The sequence below is a fragment of the Lacerta agilis genome, chromosome 3 (genome assembly GCF_009819535.1).
Source record: "Lacerta agilis isolate rLacAgi1 chromosome 3, rLacAgi1.pri, whole genome shotgun sequence".
In the NCBI taxonomy this organism is placed as follows: domain Eukaryota; kingdom Metazoa; phylum Chordata; class Lepidosauria; order Squamata; family Lacertidae; genus Lacerta; species Lacerta agilis.
Window position 1 is genome coordinate 39,803,257 of NC_046314.1, and position 19,904 is coordinate 39,823,160.

The 19,904-nt window shown below is 39.0% G+C and overlaps 1 protein-coding gene across 2 annotated transcripts in view; it reads left to right on the forward strand.

Annotated features, from left to right (window-relative positions):
* The window catches only part of ZNF292 (zinc finger protein 292), a 34,106-nt gene that overhangs the window by 4,968 nt on the left and 9,234 nt on the right, over nt 1-19,904 (forward strand). Inside the window, exons 2-7 of one of the 2 annotated variants that reach the window (XM_033143369.1) lie at nt 901-1,055; nt 1,894-1,972; nt 3,964-4,099; nt 15,034-15,236; nt 16,779-16,915; nt 19,386-19,527. In XM_033143369.1, coding sequence (XP_032999260.1) covers nt 901-1,055; nt 1,894-1,972; nt 3,964-4,099; nt 15,034-15,236; nt 16,779-16,915; nt 19,386-19,527 — 852 coding nt within the window. Of the gene's footprint in view, nt 1-900; nt 1,056-1,893; nt 1,973-3,963; nt 4,100-15,033; nt 15,237-16,778; nt 16,916-19,385; nt 19,528-19,904 lie in introns of those variants that run through there. The other variant, XM_033143370.1, reaches the window with a different exon arrangement.

Genomic DNA, 19,904 nt, shown 5'->3' on the forward strand with positions numbered 1-19,904 from the left:
CTTGACTGAAAGTTTGAACATCATATACCTCAGAGCCTCTCTTTGTCCAAAATGGATTTTTTGTGCTCTGCATAGCTCTGTACTATTACAAATTGGCTGACGAAAGCTGAGTAACAAAATACACAAATACATGCATAATTGCATACACTGGTCTCATCAAGAAATAAAGGAACTCTTCCAAAAGCAAGTGCAAAAGATATTTCTTAGTGTTTCTGCTCTCCTCTGTCCCTCGTCCCTAAGGTAAGGCTAATAGGTCATTTTCCAACTACAAAATTCCCTGTAGAGTTGTAGCACTAGATCAGAAATCCAGTCTTTTCTGCTTGTCCGATGGAGCTGTTATGAAGGGTGAGTGACATTATGTCAACCAGCTACATCATGCACTACTTTAATTGTCCAGTCCTACTATTAAATAACTCCCTTCCCAAGAAAGCTATGGCCCGAATGCACTGTTCTTAAATACCTGCTACCATAATTGGGGTCAGAGAATCACACAGCCCAGTTGCTGTGCAACAACTGGTAATATGTCTGTGGCTGATTGCAGCAGTTGCAACAGCTACCAGCCAGGGAATAAGATGCCACATGCTTGCAGCTTTGTGTTGGAGCTGTTGCATTGATAGTGGTGCAGAGCAGCTGTGATGTGCATTCTCTCAATCCCATGTGTGTCTGAGGTTTGCTGTGTCTGGTATGTCAGCACAGTGCTTTGCAACATATTGAGGTTCAAAGCACATACATGTTCCTTCTCTTATGCTCTTTGGTGGGACATGGAGGAGGAAAGTTTTATTCATTTGGTAGATTCTAAGAATGTATAATGTTGAGGGGGGGTCAAGTCTCATATCAGTGAATAAAATGGAAAAATGGGACTCCAGTCTTGATTAATCTATCTTCATGTTTTCTAAACAGACGCTTCTTGAATATGCAGAAAATTGGAAGACATCTGAGGATCCCTTGCCTTTGCTGGAGGTATACACAGAGGCTATCCGCAGTTATGTTAAAGTGCGATCTTACCTTACCTCTGAATGTGAAAATGTAGCCTTGGTGCTTGAACGCTTAGCACTGTGAGTATACTATAATTAGTTTTATGTAAAACAAGTGGTTTTATATTTTCAAGCTACTTTGGAACATAATGCTGTATATAGTGATGGATAGTTCTTTTAGATAGTAAATGAGGGCCTGACTGACATCTTTAATACATTGGTGAGAGGAAATAGGACTAGATTCAGCTAGTGTTGGACTAGGACCTAAGAGATCAGGGTTCAAATCCCAACTCAGTAATGAAGCTGGGTGATGTTGGGCCAGTCACAGCCTGTTCACCTACCTCACAGGCTTGTTGTAGGGATTAACTGCAGGGGGGGGGTGAACCTTGGAGAAAAAAAGTGGGATATAAATGCAATAAATAAGCTCTTCTGCTTACCTGCTTAAGAAAGCTGGACAGGCCAGCCACATGGAGATGTCAGTTGCCAACCTGGTATCCAGAGATCTCAACGTGGTTGCAGTTGGGCCCACACCAGTCACAAAACGCGCCTGGCACTAGCTGATTTCGAACGTTGCTTGCTGGCCAGCTTTGACAGGTGGGACCACCCAACTGCCAATCACCTGACATCATAACAGCATCAGGTGATTGATACCAGTCAAAGTTTAAAGGTGATCATTTACCACCAATCAGCTCACTGGCAATTACAGACACCTCTGAAGATGAATTATTGGCACTGGGAATACTTGCCCCACAGCTGACATCACATATGACATAAGGTGAATGTGGTTTGTGGGATGCTACCTCATGGGCCAAATTAGGATCCATGTCAGACCCAATTAGGCCTGTGTACTGGAGGTTCCCCACTCATGTTGTGAGCAGTGAGAAATTAACTGATTTTGCAATCTTTCTTACTTTTTCAGAAGCTATGCTGAACTTCTGCTATCCCTGCCTCTTGAACTGCCTGAAAACCAATGGAAAGAGTTTCAGTCCTTTATTCAGGTAAGAGTTTGGTTTCTTAAACAACCTATGCATCTGGAGTCATAAATATATAATGTTTGGTGCCTCCTGTTTCTCCTACAGTGATGAGTTTTGTTGTGTGTCAGTCTCTCAGACTTATTGTGATCCAAATCTCAGTGAGATGATGGTTTATAGTTCTGCCAGGGGGAAATTGTTCAGATGGAAAGTTTGGTTTAGCTTAGTAGCCTTCCATTTTTTCAGGTAAGTCACATAGCTACTCACCCCTTGTGTTTTGGTGAACTTGATGGAGGTAAAGAAACTTTGTGATAAAAGGGAATTGAAAATTTGAATCACTCCACAGTTCTTATCATAATCCTCCATATTCTGGACAATAATAGTAATGGGGTACAGAAATCTGTATAAAAATACGAACAAAATAGTGCAGGAACTCTCTTTGATTGTGGTACCTTTTAAAAAAGTATGCTTTCTATCCCACAAAGTTATTATCTGTTAGCATAACCCCTTGAATTGTAGGTTTGTTAGTTCGTTTTTTAAAAAGAAAAGAAAAGTATGTTTGGAAGTGAGTTGGGAAAGGCAGATAGCAGTGAGCACTTCAAAAACTCAGTGCTCTTATCTCTTCTCAATCCATTAGATGCTATCCAGCTAACGTAGTTTAGAGACCCATTTCAATCCCTGCTCAGTTTATTCAATTTAACAGAGAAACAGGGAAGATTGTAATTTGGGAGGAATGGTACAAAGATATGATTACGTGGCCAGAAAATTAATGGGAAGTGCTGCGCTTTTACTCTTCAGTATAAGAGCCTGCACTCTACAGACGTGAAGTGAAGATTTTATACAAGGTCCACCAGACAGGACATTGGAATATTCTTTGAAATTCCATGTACAGTACAGTACAGTATTGATCATCAACTGGTGAAGCCACCCATGCCTTTTAAAAGGCGGCATATCAGGCAGAAATTTAAAAGGTGTGACTGTTTGTAACCCACTGTTGCATTTATTGAATTCCTACCTGTCACACAGCTTTAAAAGGATATGACTCCTTTCCTCTCTTTTTCTCTCATCTTTTAACATACTTAGTTTGGTTTGGACAGAATGCTTTCAAAGCTCTCAAACAGAAGAGAGTACTGTGTCTGGTAGATGGACTAGGAATTCCATTTTTGTAGCCTACAGAGACCCTTCTGCTGTATGAAGCTGCATTCCTTTTCTTCATCTGTGTTTGGCTGAGGAATACCATATGATTGCCAGCTTCCTATCGTTCAGTGCTGTGATTGCATACCTAGTTCACTGGTGCCTATTCAATTACTATTCAATTGAAAAGATAGTAGAGCTTAGATAATTAGCAGTTAAACTCCGACAAAAGGTGACAGGGTACTGTCTTATTTTCAGAGCTAACATTCATTTTGGGTTGGTTCACACAAAATGCTTTTAAGCTATGATTTAGAGCTAGGTGGATGATGAGACTCAGCAAGCCAGAGCAAAGAGTTGGACTTGTATGTTTCCCTTTGCTTCTCCTGCAGAGCCAGGAATCCTAGCTTAGGAACCAGGAATCGTAGTTGAAAGTTGCAGTTGCTAAACAATCCAGCTTCAAACAACAGTGCTCTGTTTAGAACAGCATCCTTCAACTTAAACATGTTCCCTCTTCTATCATGCAGTGTGATAGAGGCATTGAAAATGGTCACAGTTCAAAAGAGCAAATAGAAGTGGCAGAGAGAAACTATAAAAACTAAAAGAAGCTCTTTTTCACAATGTTTTCAGTGTACTGCAATATCCTTGTTCAAAAAGGCATGCTGATATGAATGTATATTTAATTTAAAATTGGCTTCCACTTTGTTCTTCATTAACAGTTCTTACCAGTGTTGCATTCAGGACTGAACATCTGTCATGTCAACTGTGGCAACGTGCTTAGTAAAAATTACTTACATTTGATTATTAAAAGCCCAAGAGCTAGTATGAGTTGTATGTAATTTGATGTAAATATACTTGTTAAAACTACTTTGATCCCCTCCCCCCAGATGGCACACACAAAACTGATGGAAAGTGGCAGCTGTCAGTTGCATTTCTTATCTCTTCTTGCTCAAGAAAATGGGACTTGGAAGAATCCAGTTCTTTGTAGTATCCTTTCCCAAGAGCCTCTGGATCAGGATGAGGGTAAGTTTACAAAGGAAATGTAGGCTGAAATGTAGTCTACTTTACAAAGCTAAGAGTTGCATCCATTAGTCTGCTTGCTTTTGCCCCTGGCCCCATGCAGTCTTTGCGTGATTCATCACAAGGGAATGTGGCTTTTGAGCTCAAAAGGTTCTCCAACCCTGCTATTAATTCTTTGCAGGATAAGGCACTTCTTCACTTCAGTTTCTGCCCCCTGTCCAACACGTAGTATAATCATTAGGTGAAGGTGAATTTGCAGAAATCCTCACACACTGCCAGGTAGGCTACAGCTACATGAAAAGGCTTGTGAACTGAGAGATACTAACTAACCTTAGCAGTTGACAGTTATGTGTATTTAAATTAGTTTTTCTATAAAATAAAAGTGTGAATGTACCCCTATTTACCAATTGTTATATCTTCCTGCATTAAGTGGAAATGAGAAGAGAGAGAATTGGAAATAATCTTGAGAGTTTAAAAGTTTTATGCCTTGCATGGTGGGGGGGAGCCCACTTTGTGTACTGGTTCTGGAAAGGTAGAGATTGTTATGCAGGGGGTGGTTCTGGGGTTGTTCTGGCTATTTGCAATTTCAGCTTTACACACAATCCCTGGAACATAACCCCTGTGCAAGTTGTGAATCAACTGTATAGACAATAGGTTTAAGTTTGTTGCCCAATTATTCCACCTTTCTTCATGGTGCCTAAGATACAGCATTTTTAAATCTCTTCTCTCCAGGAGCAATGGCATTAGAGAATGCAAGTTAGAGAAGAAAATTCTTCGTAATTCCATGTATAGTGATTAGTTTATACATGATCATTAATGACAGAGAAAATCAAATGCACCATTACTTTTGAGTCAGTTCTTCTATGCTGGAGCTTTCTTGTGGAAGCACCCATATTTTAAGATCTGTGAGTTAATGCTTGCCATGGCAAGCATCCAGAGGGCAAACTATATAGCTCTAGTGTAATCATGTGTTCAATACTTCCTTGGTGTCTCGGTCTTGTCTTTAAAGTAATAGTTTTTCCCTTCTCTCTCTCTCTCCCCCCCCCCCCATATCAGTGATCCATGTGTTCAGCTGGATCAGCTGGTTGCATGCATGGACTAAGGGGAAAAAATGCTACCCGTGCATTTAATTGACATGGCACAGCTACCTGCATGCAAAATATTAAGATTTTAAGCCGTGTCACATGGCTGCAAGGGCCATTTTCTTTCCCTTCTTTCTTAAGCACTACTTGGGCTTAATGGGAGTATGAAGACATGCATAGCAGAAATATGAGGAATGCTGCTACTGCCTCCTTTGGGAAGCAGTGGTTGGAAAACAGTTTAAGTGCTCATCCGGCATGATAGGAAGGCATGTAAAAAAATTGATTTTGCTTTGTATTTGTAAGCTTCCTTTGTCTAAGAGAAGCAGGATGGTGATGTTTGCCATACCCCAATAATTGCTTGCAAAGCTATTTAATGTCTGGAAATCTGGGGATTAATTGAATATTTTATTTTTATTTTACTTAAGTGCATATCTCACATTTCCTCCCAAGGAGCCAGGTAGCAAACACCTCAAGAAATAAAAATGCAATTAAAAGTGAAATACTGACATAGGGTTGTATCTGACGAAGTTGTCCTATTCATGCAAAGGCAGATTTCTCCTTCTTCCCAAAAATCTGTTATAGGAGTTTCCCCACCCTCCAGAACATTTTAGCGGGATGGGAGGAGAGGTTTCATTGTAGAAGTGGAAATCCTTGTGCAAATTGGACAGCTTCGTCAGATACAACCCATAGTCTGGGAATAAATGGAAGACTGACATAATGTTTGAGATGGTGTCCTTGACACTTTCAGGGTTACCAAGGTGTTGAGGAACTTGAAGAGTTTAGTCCCTTAGTTATAATGATCTGAGTGAAGTTGCATTAATTTCCACGTTATTAATTACCATCTACATACAAATGGTATATTTATGAATAGTGCTGCTCACACTAGAAATTTAGTTAGCACAATATTAAATCTTGAATTGAGGCCTCTTGCCAAATAGTGGTTGGGCTTGAGGTTATTTATGTAAGAATACAACTAAAACTGATAAAATCATAATGGCCTTTAGGAGAAAGGAAAGAACATCATAGGGGGAAACTAATGATTCAAGGGTTTATTTTGATAAAGAATTGTATTAGATTTGGTATGGATGGATGTCTGAGAGATAAATATTGGGTTTCTATTGTACAATGAAGATTGAACAGAGTGAAGTTTATAGTGGCTTAAAATTTATTTTTGTATTCTAAAATAGATCTTGTTTCTGCATTGACTGTGTTATTTGTGTTATGGTTGTGTTTTTGTAGCATAACTTGGTCTTGTGATCATCCTTGCTCACAGGTTAAGTGTACCGTGAAATTAAAGGTTGCTGTGGATTTGCAAGAGGAAAACTAAAACCTTGACATTAAAACTCTAAATGTTAATAATATTAATGTGACTTACAGTTCCCATTCATGAGTTAAAAATGGACATTTTTTTAAACCTCAAGGTCCTTCCGTATCTTATTTCAGTGATAGCAGAGAATGTTCCTCTGTTAATGCAAGACAGGTTACCTGAAATGATAAACACTGTGGTTTAAAGGATTATTAGGGTCTGTGGGTGGAAGAGCAAGGCTAAAAAGTAAGAAATGTAATTAGTCACTGGATCATGCGGAAGATGGAAAAGAATATGAATGTTTTGGATTGGGCATGGAAAATGAACATTGAATAAATGCATCATTTTGTGTTTAACAATGAACAGTACTAAACCTTTGCATATACAGAACTGTCATCTCTAGTTATTAAAATGACTTTCTCCCAGATTTCACAATCGCCTGTGTGTGCATTTTTTGTTAAGAAAGCACGCCTGTGTTGCATAGCTTAGGAAAATATTTTCTAATTTCTTACTTAGCTTGTCATCTTTTTTAAAACTTAAGCTGATTTTAATAAGTTGCACAATTAAATATGCAAAGTGAGGTAGTTACTCTAATCACATAACATGCAGTAAATTCTCAAAATATGATTTGATTATCAGGAGCTCCATTGTGAACTTAGATAGTCTGCTTCCCCCCCCCCCACCATGGTGTCAAAAATAGTTAAGAGTTAAATGTCACATTGCTTGAATCAGGCAAATGATGGTTACTACTAACCATAGTTTGTACCCAGACCAGATACTGAAACCAAGACGTGGTATACTGGACCATTGTCTTGCCTCAGTAATGGACTGGACAAGAGCCAATAAACTGACAGTCAATCCACATAAGACTGAGACATTGTTACTGGGTGGCTCCCTAGATCGAATGGATGGGAGTGTGTTGTGGACACTTGGTCTAAAAATTGTAGACATGAGGATTACCTAGGTAAGCCTAGGTAAGAAACCTGCCAAATTACAGCAAAGGTTTTTGTATTAGCCACCTGTAAAGTTAATTGAGGAAACAGAGAGAACTAAAGGTGGTTTGCTTTATGCCCTGTGGTTTTGTGAGCAACTACTTTTTAAAATGGCATATATCATAGAGGTGCCTATAAGAAAGGAGCGTGCAAAATTTCAGAGGAATGGGGCAAGGGCTAGCGACTTAAATGATAAAATCACGTTTGTGTTCTATTCACTTGGCACCCAAACTCCAGAAACAATGCAAAGCTGATAAATAGGAGTGCATGTGTAGCACCAGAAATCGCGTGCGCACGGGCCTCCACAGACCCGGAAGTGCACCAGAAATGACACTTTGAGCATGTGCACAAGCTATTCCCAGTGCTGCGCCGACCCGGAGATGGGCAGCCGCACCGGTAAGAGTGGGCGGCTGGGGTCATATCCGGCCTGCGGGCCTTAGTTTGGGGACCCCTGTTTTAAGTGATCATAATAGTTTACTCTCTTTTTCTATTTTAATTTTAAAGAAACGTTTATTCAAAATTCTGCAAAATACAGTGTTATCAAACAGAATCTGATGAATATATACATAGTCCACATACAATTATAGATCACTGTTCAACAAAAAAAAAGACATAAAATAAAACCAAAATAAATAAACATCCTCCCATCAGATGTCAAGGAGATAAGTAATTATACAACTTTAGAAAACATTTGAAGGTAGCCCTGTATAGGGAAGTTTTTTAATGTTTCAAGTTGTATTATGTTTTTATATGTGTTGGAAGACACTCAGAGTGGCTGGAGCAACCCAGTCAGATGGGCGAGGGTACCAGAAATTGTTGTTGAAGGTAGCGACTGGAACTATTTATAACACAGACATAATGGCTGAACAAGACAGGGTTACAAACATGGACTCTATTATACCAAGGGAAAGTAATTAAAGTGTTCTGTTGTCCTAAGTCACTATCAGCCATATTCATTCATTACTGCTTCGTTTCATTGCTCTTTATTTTCCTATTTTCTTTTCCTTTATTCCTCATCGTCCCAAAACTGTCTAAATTTATTTATTTATCTTTATCCAATTACCTTCCCCATTTTTCCCTCTAATTTGGGAACCCTCCAAACATACATATTTTCTTATTTTATGTCAGCCTTCCTCAACTTTGTGCCTTTGGGTGACAATTCCCGTCATTCTTGACCACTGGCTGTGTTGGATGGGGCTGGTGAGAGTTACAGTCCAAAAACATCTGGAGGGCACCATGTCGGGGAATGCTGTTCTATGTAGTAAGCTGAGCAAGCTATAAGTGTCTATTAAAAATAAAGGCTGCAAATCAAGGAAGCCGTATATGATTCTCAGGGAGAACTACATGTGCAACCTGAGGGGTTTTATAGGTGGTGCCATTTTGTGTGTGTCCAATTGATGCACAACCACCAACGTACGCATCATTTTTCGCCCCGGAATGGAGGTGGACCGGGCTTATAGTGGCGCAGAACACAACTCCTGCGCAAGTGGGGAGTTGCCTGTACATGTATTCACTACAATTGTTTGTTGGGTTGTATTTGAGTGATCAAAATTGCACCTGAGCGGGTCTGGTGTCAGTACTGTCTGTTTAAGAAACAGAAGAAACAGGTGCCGTGTTTGGTTCTTAATTGCCCGAAGCGTGGGTGTGACTCTGTGTATATAAGGCTCTGTTGAGAAGCAGTTTCTTGTTGGGAGTTGAGAGGTGTGGGAAGATGGGAGTGCGAGTTCTTTGATAAAGTGTATTTGGAATTAGTTTAAAAAGAGTCTCTGAGAGAAGGCTAGCGGCTAATAGGGAGTTCTAACTATGTTTGCTTAAAACTAAAGTCTAGATTAGAAAAGCCTTTTTCTTTTACTCCTGGTGGCCTGCTTCAGCCAAGTCAGTTTCTGGGTCATTCCATTGTCACGGGTGGGACACTTTGACCATGTTTTTTGGTATTCACACATGTGTAACAATGTAAATATACATAAAAATTAACAACCAAAATTTAAACTATGTTCTTAATAAGATGCTGAACATTTTACTAATTTTTTATTATTTTTATGGATATTTTTGACAATTTTATTAAATGTTAAAAGTGTTGTCACGGGTGGGACAAAAAAAAGGACATGGAGCTTGGGATAAGTTTGATTTATGGAAAATCTCTGTGAGTTGGGAGGTGAATCAATGATAAACTCAGCATATCTATTTAAATCAATGTTTATTTGTTACAACTATGCAATCAGGAATTAAGTTTAAGAAATTTAACGATACAAAATTAAGGAAAAAATGCTGTCACGGGTGGGACAATCAGAAAACTTTTAACTTGAACACTTCTGTGAAGACTATGTGGGTGGACTTTTGAAAAGAAGGTCCATAAAATAAACTTCTTTTGTCTTTAGCTTTTAAAAAAATGGTTAGACTGCACGTTTGGAATCTTCCTCGCCAAAGTCCAACGCTCATCTAGCATTCTTATCAGGCTCATTTTTCATGGAATGGCCCTTCTGTTGCGTTTTTTCTTCTTTTGACTCTGCAGGAAGCGTACTTTTATGGGCCACTGTTAACTGGGGTGTGAGTTTTTCTTTTGCACCTTTTGTTCAGTACCCAGTTATTTTTCCATTATTGTTGTTATTGCCAAAGCCACTGTTCAGTATATAAGAAGAGGCTTCTCTTCTGCCATTGGGACTGCTGTACCAAAACATCAAACAAACTCTAGATGTACATGTCGTTCTGTCACCATTCCCATGCAGGCACATCACTTCATTGAATTGCTGCTGCAGTTAATGAAAAATATGCCTTGACATTTGGTTTTGGAAAGCATTGCCAAAGCATTTCAAGTCAGTATAGGGAGACTTATTGAAGACTGTTATTAATAAGTTTTTGCCTGTTACATATTTGTTTGACCCTTCCAAAATTACAAAGTTACAATTGCTTTCCATGCTCACTTAAGTTAAAACTTTGTCTTTCATAAATGGTATGGGAAAATAGTGCACATACTGTTTCATTTTTCAAAAACATGAAGATAAAGATTGGCTGAATAGTTCATTTTGATTTACGATATAATTCACAATTTTAATTTATGAAATATAGAAACTTAATTGTGAAGGCTTTATAAGAAAAATACAAGTACATGGTTAAGGTATAAATACTAGTTGTAAATATTAACTGGTCTCTACTGATTCACACATACATTGATGTTAAATATTTAATGGGCAGTTACTGATCACATATTGCTGTTTCGCCCTGTTTGCATTTCACATTCTAAAGTGGAAAGTTCAATCACCTTACAGTTTGGCCTGAAACAAGTCTAATTGAAAGTACACCTCATTTTTATCAGTGAAGCTTTCTTGCTTTGCAGCATTAATGTAGTAATGTTCTAGAATGTAAGCCAGTGCTTAGCTGCATTGGACAGTGATACTGTATTGTGTGTTTTGATGTAATAATTTTAACACTTAATATTGGGTTTATACCTTTTTATGTGTCTGAGATTCAGTAACAAGAACGGACAAAAGGCAAGTTTGTCTGACTTCCGGCGGCGACGCAATCGCCGGGTGGTCGAGGGCTGCTTCGGGTCCGAAGCGCCCTGTCCATCCCGGGGGTTAGGAGCCGCGCTACCGCAGCGCGCGGCTCCGGTTGGGGTGCGGGAAGAGCGTCCCGCACCCTGGGCTCCCCGGCTGCGCCCGCGGAGGCTCCGAACCCTTCCCTTGCCCCCCCTGTAAAGGGGGAGTGGGGGTGAAGGGACAACGGAGCCGGGCTTACGGGGACATGCCCCAACCGGGATGTAAATGCGGCGGCAAAGCCCGCGGTGAGCGTCTAAGTTCTACCTGTGAAGAATGGAGCTAAAGGAACCCGGTGGTCGTGAGTAAATAATCTTGGCAGAAATCGCGTTTTTGGAACGATCCGGGGGGAAGGAGAAAGGCAGCCTGCCTCCCTCCCTTCGAGCCTAAGAAATTAACCAATTTGAGGGATTGCTGCCACAGAACTGGTTACAAAGTATTTAAAATCGATACATGAGACTGGCAAACTTTTTTCTTGGGAAGCTAATTAGCGGAAAATATCTCCATATAAAGTTGCAGTGTTTGCGCTCCAGCTTAGGAAAATGGCGACGAACAAAGAGACAGGGGAAGAAATATGATACCCATTTCCTCCTCCTCTGCCAGTATGTTGGGTTTCGTCCTTGAACTGGTATTGAACTCTGGACTAACAGATGAACAAAGGCTCACTGCCCTGAATGTGGAATTACTTTATAGAAAAGTCAAAGTCTTGTGTGGGGGTCTGAAATGGAACCAACTGCCCACAGAGGAGGCTTACAAAACTTTTGACACTTTGGAAGAAAGTCTTGCCAAAGAGCTGAGAGGGTGGATGGAAAGATGGAAAGAAATGAGTGAGCTACTTCGGAGAAGAAATTCGCTCTTTGGGGGTGGCAGCCCCAAGGCGATGTCAAGATTTGTTATATCCAGTCCCCGAGGTGTGAGCTCGGGGGCCAGGGACAGAGAATTAAGGTATTTACAAGAAGAAAAGGAATGTTACAAAGAACCGGAGAAGCTGAGAGAGGAAGAGATGGATACCTCGGAGCTCGTGGCAAGGAGAGTTTTGGACTGTGCCCGGATCTGTGGACGTTTGGAGAGGGAAGCTGCAAGGAAGTTCAGTGCTGATGCCATCAGGAGAAGAATAATGGACAGAGGGGGTGTGGGGTGAAGCATTAAGTAAAATCTAAAGCAATCTGTTATGGTATTTTGAAATCGGAGGGTGAACACTGTCAACAATAGTTTGTTTTATTATTTGTTTGAACATGAAAGGAGATATTTCAAGTTTTTATGTTATAAGCAGCAGTTTAAAGGATAGAAGAGATAGATTTGATGAGGATGATTTGTGAGGATTTATGAGGATGTAGTATAAATAAAGTCAATTTAAGTGGTTAAAGTTTATAGATTAAGACGATTAAGATTAAGATGAAGATTAAGATGAATGTTTTACTTTATATATATAATTAAGTTTAATTTTTTAAATGAAGAGGTTAAAAAGTAGATTGTGGATATAAACTCGAAGGTGAAAAGGCAGGGGAAGTCAACTGTCAAGATTGGAAAAAGAAAAAAAATTTTTTTTTGAGATGTCTAACTAAGAAGAAAAATCATGGCAATTTTTGTATTTGATGTGTAATTGTATTTGTTTTGTATGTGTATAAATGTAGGTGTGGTTAAGGTTGTATGTTGTTATAAGTAAAAATGCCAATAAATTCTTATAAAAAAAAAAAAGGCAAGTTTGTCTGTTGATGAATACATATTATTCTCTGGCTTCTGACATTTGAATTATAGGGATATTCAGTAATTGCATTTAAGTCTCTTTCCTAAGTTTTAAAGAGCATTCCTAACAATGTACCTAATGTTGGAAGATAGTATAAAACTTGTTTGTTTCTTGTATTTGAAATTATTATTGTGAGTTGTATTATCATTCAGTAGATATCACTGATAAAGCCTGCTTTTAATCAGTGTGTTAGTTAAAAAATATTTATTATATAAGATAATATTATACTGGAAAGTATCTTTGTAAATAATTTGTGGCTGAATTCAGATGAGATTGACCTGAATCATACATCACAGTGGTCTTTTTGTAGCCGTAATAATAATACTGAATCTGCCTCTTTCATCCCATTTCGTCAGCTTGCTTTCTGAAAAGTAATTAGAACGATTAATTTATCTGCAAGAATATCTGTTTTCATATTATAAAACTACTTAATCCAGACAGGCTGCAGTGACATTGATTTTAATCTGTTTTCTTAACCGTTTTGGTGGATCTTTTTTAATTAACTTTCGCATCTTAGCTTTATTGATTTATTTTGGTTTTTTACCTTTAGACTCTATAGATGAGTCATAACTTTATATATAAAACCATCTGGATTCTTCTCCAATTTCTCTCATTTTACCCTTCTTCTAAAGACCAGTGTCTAAAATCTCTTTGTAAATATAAAAATTAGTGTGTGTGTGCATGTGAGAAAAATAAGTTGGTTTTAATCAGGTTTTGTTCTGTTGTGTTTTTTTTATAAAAAAACCCTTTTAAATAATTTTAAATTTGGTTCTTATATGTGCAACTTAAAATATATCTTGGGTGTCTCTCTTGATGGAACCTAGCCCAGCCAGTTTCAAGGTGGGTCACAATTTGGTCCCACTGCAGTGTGCACCCCAGTTCATCACTTCACTTGTTCACATAGGTGTGCATAGCAGTCATTACCCTCCACCCACGCTGCGACTGGCTTTGGGCTGTTGCACAAGGATGCTGCCACCCAGCAATAGAAAGGGGTGTCGCCACCACCTCTCCAACACTTCCGCCCGTTGGTCAAGCTTGACCCGGGGGTAGAGATGTGGCCAGCTTGCAGCATTAGGCCACCACACAAGGAAGCTGTCTCCACAGATCCCTCATGCGCCAGATCCCTCTCAGCTGGCCCTGGAGTGGCCCTAAGGAGAAGGAGCCGCTGCCGCCCTTGCCCCAACCCCAAAGACTGGGCTTTGGTGCAGCTTCCTTCGATGAGGGAACCTGTTGTGGGGGTGCCTAGTTGCGCGCACTCAAAAGAAATGTGTCTGGAGCTACCACCCTTCCTGTCCTGTCCCCCCCCCCCACGCTATGCCACTGGCACTGGCTCTTAAATATGTTCATTGCTGCAGCTTTCTTTGTAAGTGCTAGCTTGAGAGCCATAGGTGATAAGGAACTGCATGTCAGAGGGTGCATGGAATTCCATGCAGGTGAACGAGCTAGTGGAGGAGGAATGGAAAACTGTTCCTACCGTGCGCCCAGTGTAGAAACCAAGTAGGGTTCCAGAATCTGGTGGTGCTTAGCATAAAAATACAATGAACTGTTGCAGGAAGGAAAGAATTCTTTTTCTGCCTCTGTAGTCCCTCCAGTCCCTCTCCTGTTATAAAAAATATATACATAATTAGAGACTAGTTTATGGGCTTATTTATTAGGATTATTTGTTGGTTCTACCAATCCTGTAGTCATATATTTGTACAATTGTGTCCCGAATGAAATCTTACCTTGACACCATCCAGTGTAAATTGTTCATTAAGATTGTTCAGTCCCCTCTCACCTCATGATAACTTGTGTTCTCTGAAGTAAATTATGTTGAAATACAAATAATATTACTACAAAAAAGGTAATCTCACTTATTTCCTATACCATAATTTAGAAAAATTGGTATATCATAGGGTTTGTTCAGAAGTTGTCCCTGAGAAGGGATCAAGATAGAACTTGGGTTTATGAACACCCTTACCCATGTTTCTGCTTCTCTTTTCATGATGACTAGTGACAGAACAGGAGCTTCTATACTCTTACGATGAGAGGGATTGAGGAGGGAGTGTACAGCAGTGAAATCATTTCCAAACTCTTAACCACATTGATGATCAGAGGGAAGAATTGAAGCTCTGGCTTGCTTTTTAAAAATTGAAATAGGTTTACTGTAGTCAAGTTGGGCCCTTTAAAAATCCTTCTAACAGTTAGTACCTTTGCCTTTCATGATAAATACTGGTATGTAGACCTGTGTTACACTTATTGCATGGTGAGTTAACAATATGTCTAATTGTCTTTCAGTGAATCAGTTTTTAACCTTTGAAGGCCCTATGCTACTGGATGTGCGCATTAAGCATTTGATGAAAACAAAGCAGTTAACTCAAGCAACTGCCCTGGCAAAACTCTGCTCTGACCATCCAGACATCAGCAGCAAAGGCAGTTTTAAGCAAACCTATCTAGTCTGCCTTTGTTCTGGGTCACCAAATGAAAAGCTAATGCAGGAAGTAAGTATGTTTTAGAAATATGCCTTGTGACTTTCTCAAAGCACCAGTAATGAGAGTATTGGGAAGCATGGTTCAGAAGTGCATGTTGTAACATTCTCTGAAGAAAGAATTACTTGTGTTCTAGAACAGTTAAGCTTGAGTCAGTGCAAACTGTAAGTAATAAAACATCTTGGGCCAGATTCAGCTACCCCACTCATGGAAGCTAGCACAAGGACTCCAGCTAGCTCAATGAAGCTTTCCCCCTCTCTTCCCCTGTACCTGCCCCTAATCTTCCCTGGAGAGTTGGGAGAACCCCCAGAACAGCATGGCAAGGAGGAGAAGGAAGATGGTTCCATCTCTAGCAAGTAGAAATGCTCTCATTGGTGGTATATTGAATTCCACCCATTGACTCTTCTCCCTTAAAAAAGAGTTGTTGAGGTGTTTGCCATATTTTATTACCGGTATATGGGGATCTATTCGTTAATGTATAGTATCTATTTTTTGGATACAATGGCTTTTAAATTGGAACATTCGGCATAGAAAGGTTAGGAGAGGATTCATGATTTTGAATAATTCTGGGAGATGAAGGTTTTCAGGGAAGCTCTTAAGTCAAGGGGTAATTAAATATGCTCAGTGGTCAGTCATTGCAACATTCATATCCGTTAGACCCTCTTTGGCAGTAATCAGAAAGGAACTGACAGCCTTGTTCGAGCTTTTGAAGAGAAATGACAGAATGACTCCATTTGGCATTAATATATTTTAAAATGCCCTTCCTCTTTCAGCATTAACCACACTACATGGTGAATGCTAAGCTTTTGACCACCTTCAAATCCTCTAATCATGGCTGGCATTGACCTCAGCGCAGATGCACTGCTGCAGCATTGTTAAAGTTGAAAAGGTTTAGAAGAAAGGGATTCTAGTACTGTATGAGGAGAGGAAGGCAGTTCATGAACTTGCTGAAGCCCAGAGGTTGCTCCCAATCTCTTAACAAAAATTAAGTCTTTTGGTTCCTGGAGTCCTTTCACTTGGATTATTTTATATTTGGGAATGATTTGTCCAGATCCTTACAAACTTAGAGTAGCTAGGGTTTGCCTAACAAGACCCATCAGCAGAAGCCCTGCACAAAACATTTTGCTTGCACAGTGGGGCTTTTCCACTCCACCCACCCATGTGTGTTGGTAAGGCGAATCACCAGAACAGTACACAGAAGGTGGAGAGGTGAGTGGTTATTCTGTTTGGCAAATGGAAATGCTTGTACTAACAGAAGGATCAGAAGAGAGTGACGTTAAATTCCTCCCATAAACTGTAATAAAACATATACATAGAGACTTAAGTATTTTTGTCTGTGTTAGCAGTATTTTCAGTCTCTCTGGATAAGTGTAATAGAATATGCTTGTGTATAAATTTAGGAGATCATTGGTGTATACCTAATGTATAAACTGTCCAAATTAGATTTTTTTTCTTTTTGAAAAATAATCATGGTTTTTACATAGACTATTATTGTTTAAAGCAATTGCTTAAACTGAAAACAAATTACTTAATCTTTTCCCCCTCACTCTTCAGATTGCAGATATAGACTGCAAAGATGCTTTAGAAATGATCTGTAATCTAGAATCTGAAGGAGATGAAAAGAGTGCTCTTATTTTATGTGCAGCATTTTTATCTCGTCAACTGCAGCAGGGAGAGATGTATTGTGCATGGTAGGTTCAAATCCTTTGAGCTATGTTAGAATTATATATATTATACAGCAAATATACAAATGGAGTAATGGAACAGAAATATTATAAAATTGAATATTTTGTCATAACTTGTGATAGCTAGTGCCATTGGTGTCTGTAATTTATCCAAATTAAGGATCAGATAGCAGATCAAATATTACAAAGCAACCGTAGTTTTACCTTTGTAGGAACCAAATTCTACAGCTCTTAGCAGACTGATCTAATAGAAGTTAGAGTTAAGTTAATATATCTAAAATGCTTACCTCATCATTGTGAGATTTTATTGTACCAGTACATTTCCTAGTACTATGCAGTGAAATGACTAGTAGACTGTTCCTTGTGAACATAAACCAGAGCATATTTAACGCAGTAAAAGATTTATATTGAGTGTTAAGTGGGAAAATATAATACTTGGAATGAAATGCTTAGTCATGAAAACATTAGCACATTTAACATTCAAGATTTTTCTGTAAATTTTATTAAAATAAGATTTCAATCACAAGTTCAAAAATGATGGATTGTAAATCACTCTTAGTTTTATGCTGCTCAGGATGCATTAAGCAAGCCAATTTCCTCATCTCCTTAAGTATTCGGAAAGAATGACTTGCTTTCCATGTGTCCAGGCATAGTTTAGGGTTAGGTAAAAGGACCCCTGACCATTAGGTCCAGTCGCGAGCGACTCTGGGGTTGCGGCGCTCATCTCGCTTTACTGGCCGAGGGAACTGGCGTACAGCTTCCAGGTCATGTGACTAAGCCACTTCTGGTGAACCAGAGCAACTCACAGAAACACTGTTTAACTTCCCACCGGAGTAGAGATGTGAAGGCCCGGGAAAAAACCAGGGGGGAAACGTTTTTCCCCGTTTTATCCCTGAAGCCTTTTTTGTTTTTTCCGAAAAATTGAAAAAATAAAAAATAGATTATGGAATTTTTTATTTTTAACATGATGGATAAAATATTTTAAGATAAGGGGTTCAAATATTTTATAAATCATTTCTAAAACAAATATGTATGGTATCAGATTATTCTAATTTCTGTGAGGACAAGCAAGTCCTAGGTTACAAACTGAACTCTCCAATGCAAGAACAAGATACATTTTTTCCTTTAGGAGGTGCTGTTGTCACCAGAAAGGAAAAAGGTTTCTGTTTTGTTTTTGCATGTGTGTGGTATGCATTGGTTCTGTTCCTCTTCACTAGGCCTCAAAGCACTGGAAGAAAATATAGAGCAACAAAAAGGGCCTGAAAGTATATACTTAATTACAGCTCAGAAAATGATTCTGATTAAATTTCATGCCTATTCATTGAAACTTAGTCCTACTTCCTTCTTCAGTTCTTTTTATGCTGATGTTTTTTAAAAATACTGTGGAGAGGAAATATGAATAATTGTTAGTTCTGGATTTTTAAAAATTGTTTTGTGGAGTTTTTGTTTTTTTGTTCCACATAAACTAGTAAACAGTTCAGGAGATTGTTGCTCCATTTGTTACAAATACAAATAAATATTATTTTAAAGTAAATTCTGTTTGTAATAATTGTTTGGATATGCTATATTTTTAATATGCTAGTTGTGATAATTTTATGCCCATTAAAATTGTCCATAGTTATATTTTATCTTACTAAAGTAACAGAATGACTTTTAATCTGGAAAAGAAGAAAGAAGTGCTAATGTAGCATTTTTTTCAATTTTTCCGAAAATTTCCGTTTTTTTTTCCAAGCTTCAAAATTTTCGAAAATTTTACACCTCTACACCAGAGCAGTACCTATTTATCTACTTGCACTGTTAGGTTGGCAGGAGCAGGGACCAAACAATGGGAACTCACCCCGTTGCGGGGATTCGAACTGCCAACCTTCTGATTGGCAAACCCTAGGCTCTGTGGTTTAACCCACAGCACCACCCACGTTTAGGGTACTTTAGATCAAACAGCTCTCTTATATGAATAGAAGTACACTTCATTTTAAATGTACTGTAATCTTTCTCTCTTTTTTGGCCAAAATATAATGCAGGTAGGCTGCCTCTGAAGCTATTATTTTTCTTTGTATTCCAACTTTTCCCAAAATTTCCCAATAAATAGAAGCTGCAGAGAATTCCCAAGGTGTCATACTTGCAATTGTTTACCTTAATTTATAGGGCATGGGGCTGCCACCTGTGTTGCATTGCTTGCCAACTCCCAACCCCCTCCCTTCACCCCTGCCCACTTGCTACCCCTGCCAACACACTACCCTCCCCATTGTGAATCCCCATCCTTCTACATCTGTCTCACAGCTCGCCCCAGTCCACTGTGAGAGGGTGAGACAATGAAAGTCTTTCATCCCATTCTGCCAGAAGGAAGTGTGCATTCTGAAATTCCCACTTCCTTCCAGCAGCAGTGGAAGAAGGAGAGAAAAACACCCACCCACTTCTAATGACTACAGTGTTTCAATTTTATTATAGTTTTAACTGTGTAAATCTCGATTTTCAGGGAACTGACACTCTTCTGGAGCAAACTACAGCAAAGGGTAGAGCCTTCTGTACAAATATATCTAGAGAGATGTCGTCAACTTTCTGTGTTAACAAAGACAGTATACCACATTTTCTTCCTAATTAAAGTAATTAATTCAGAGGTAAGGATGTGCAATAAGGTTATTCGTGATGCTGTGAATTGAAAATCCATTTGGTAGTGACTTGTGAAGTATAGTGCGCCTACCTCATGAAAATACGGTTCTTCGTACTTCCAACTATGGTATCTGCATGTGTAAACTAGCAGTCAGATGTTCCTGTGAAGCATAATTTCCTCTTGTCTCAGAGAATGCTGGCATGACAGTGTGCACTTTGCACTCAGTTTCTATGGCTGCCAAAAATGTCCAGAACATTAACCATTTGCTTATAACATCTTTTAAAGAAAAGGAGGGAGGATGAGCCCATCTGTGGGAGAGAGCTTGTGGTTGGTTTTGACCATTCTAGATGGCCTTGACTCCTACATCAGTTTTAAGAAGTAGAA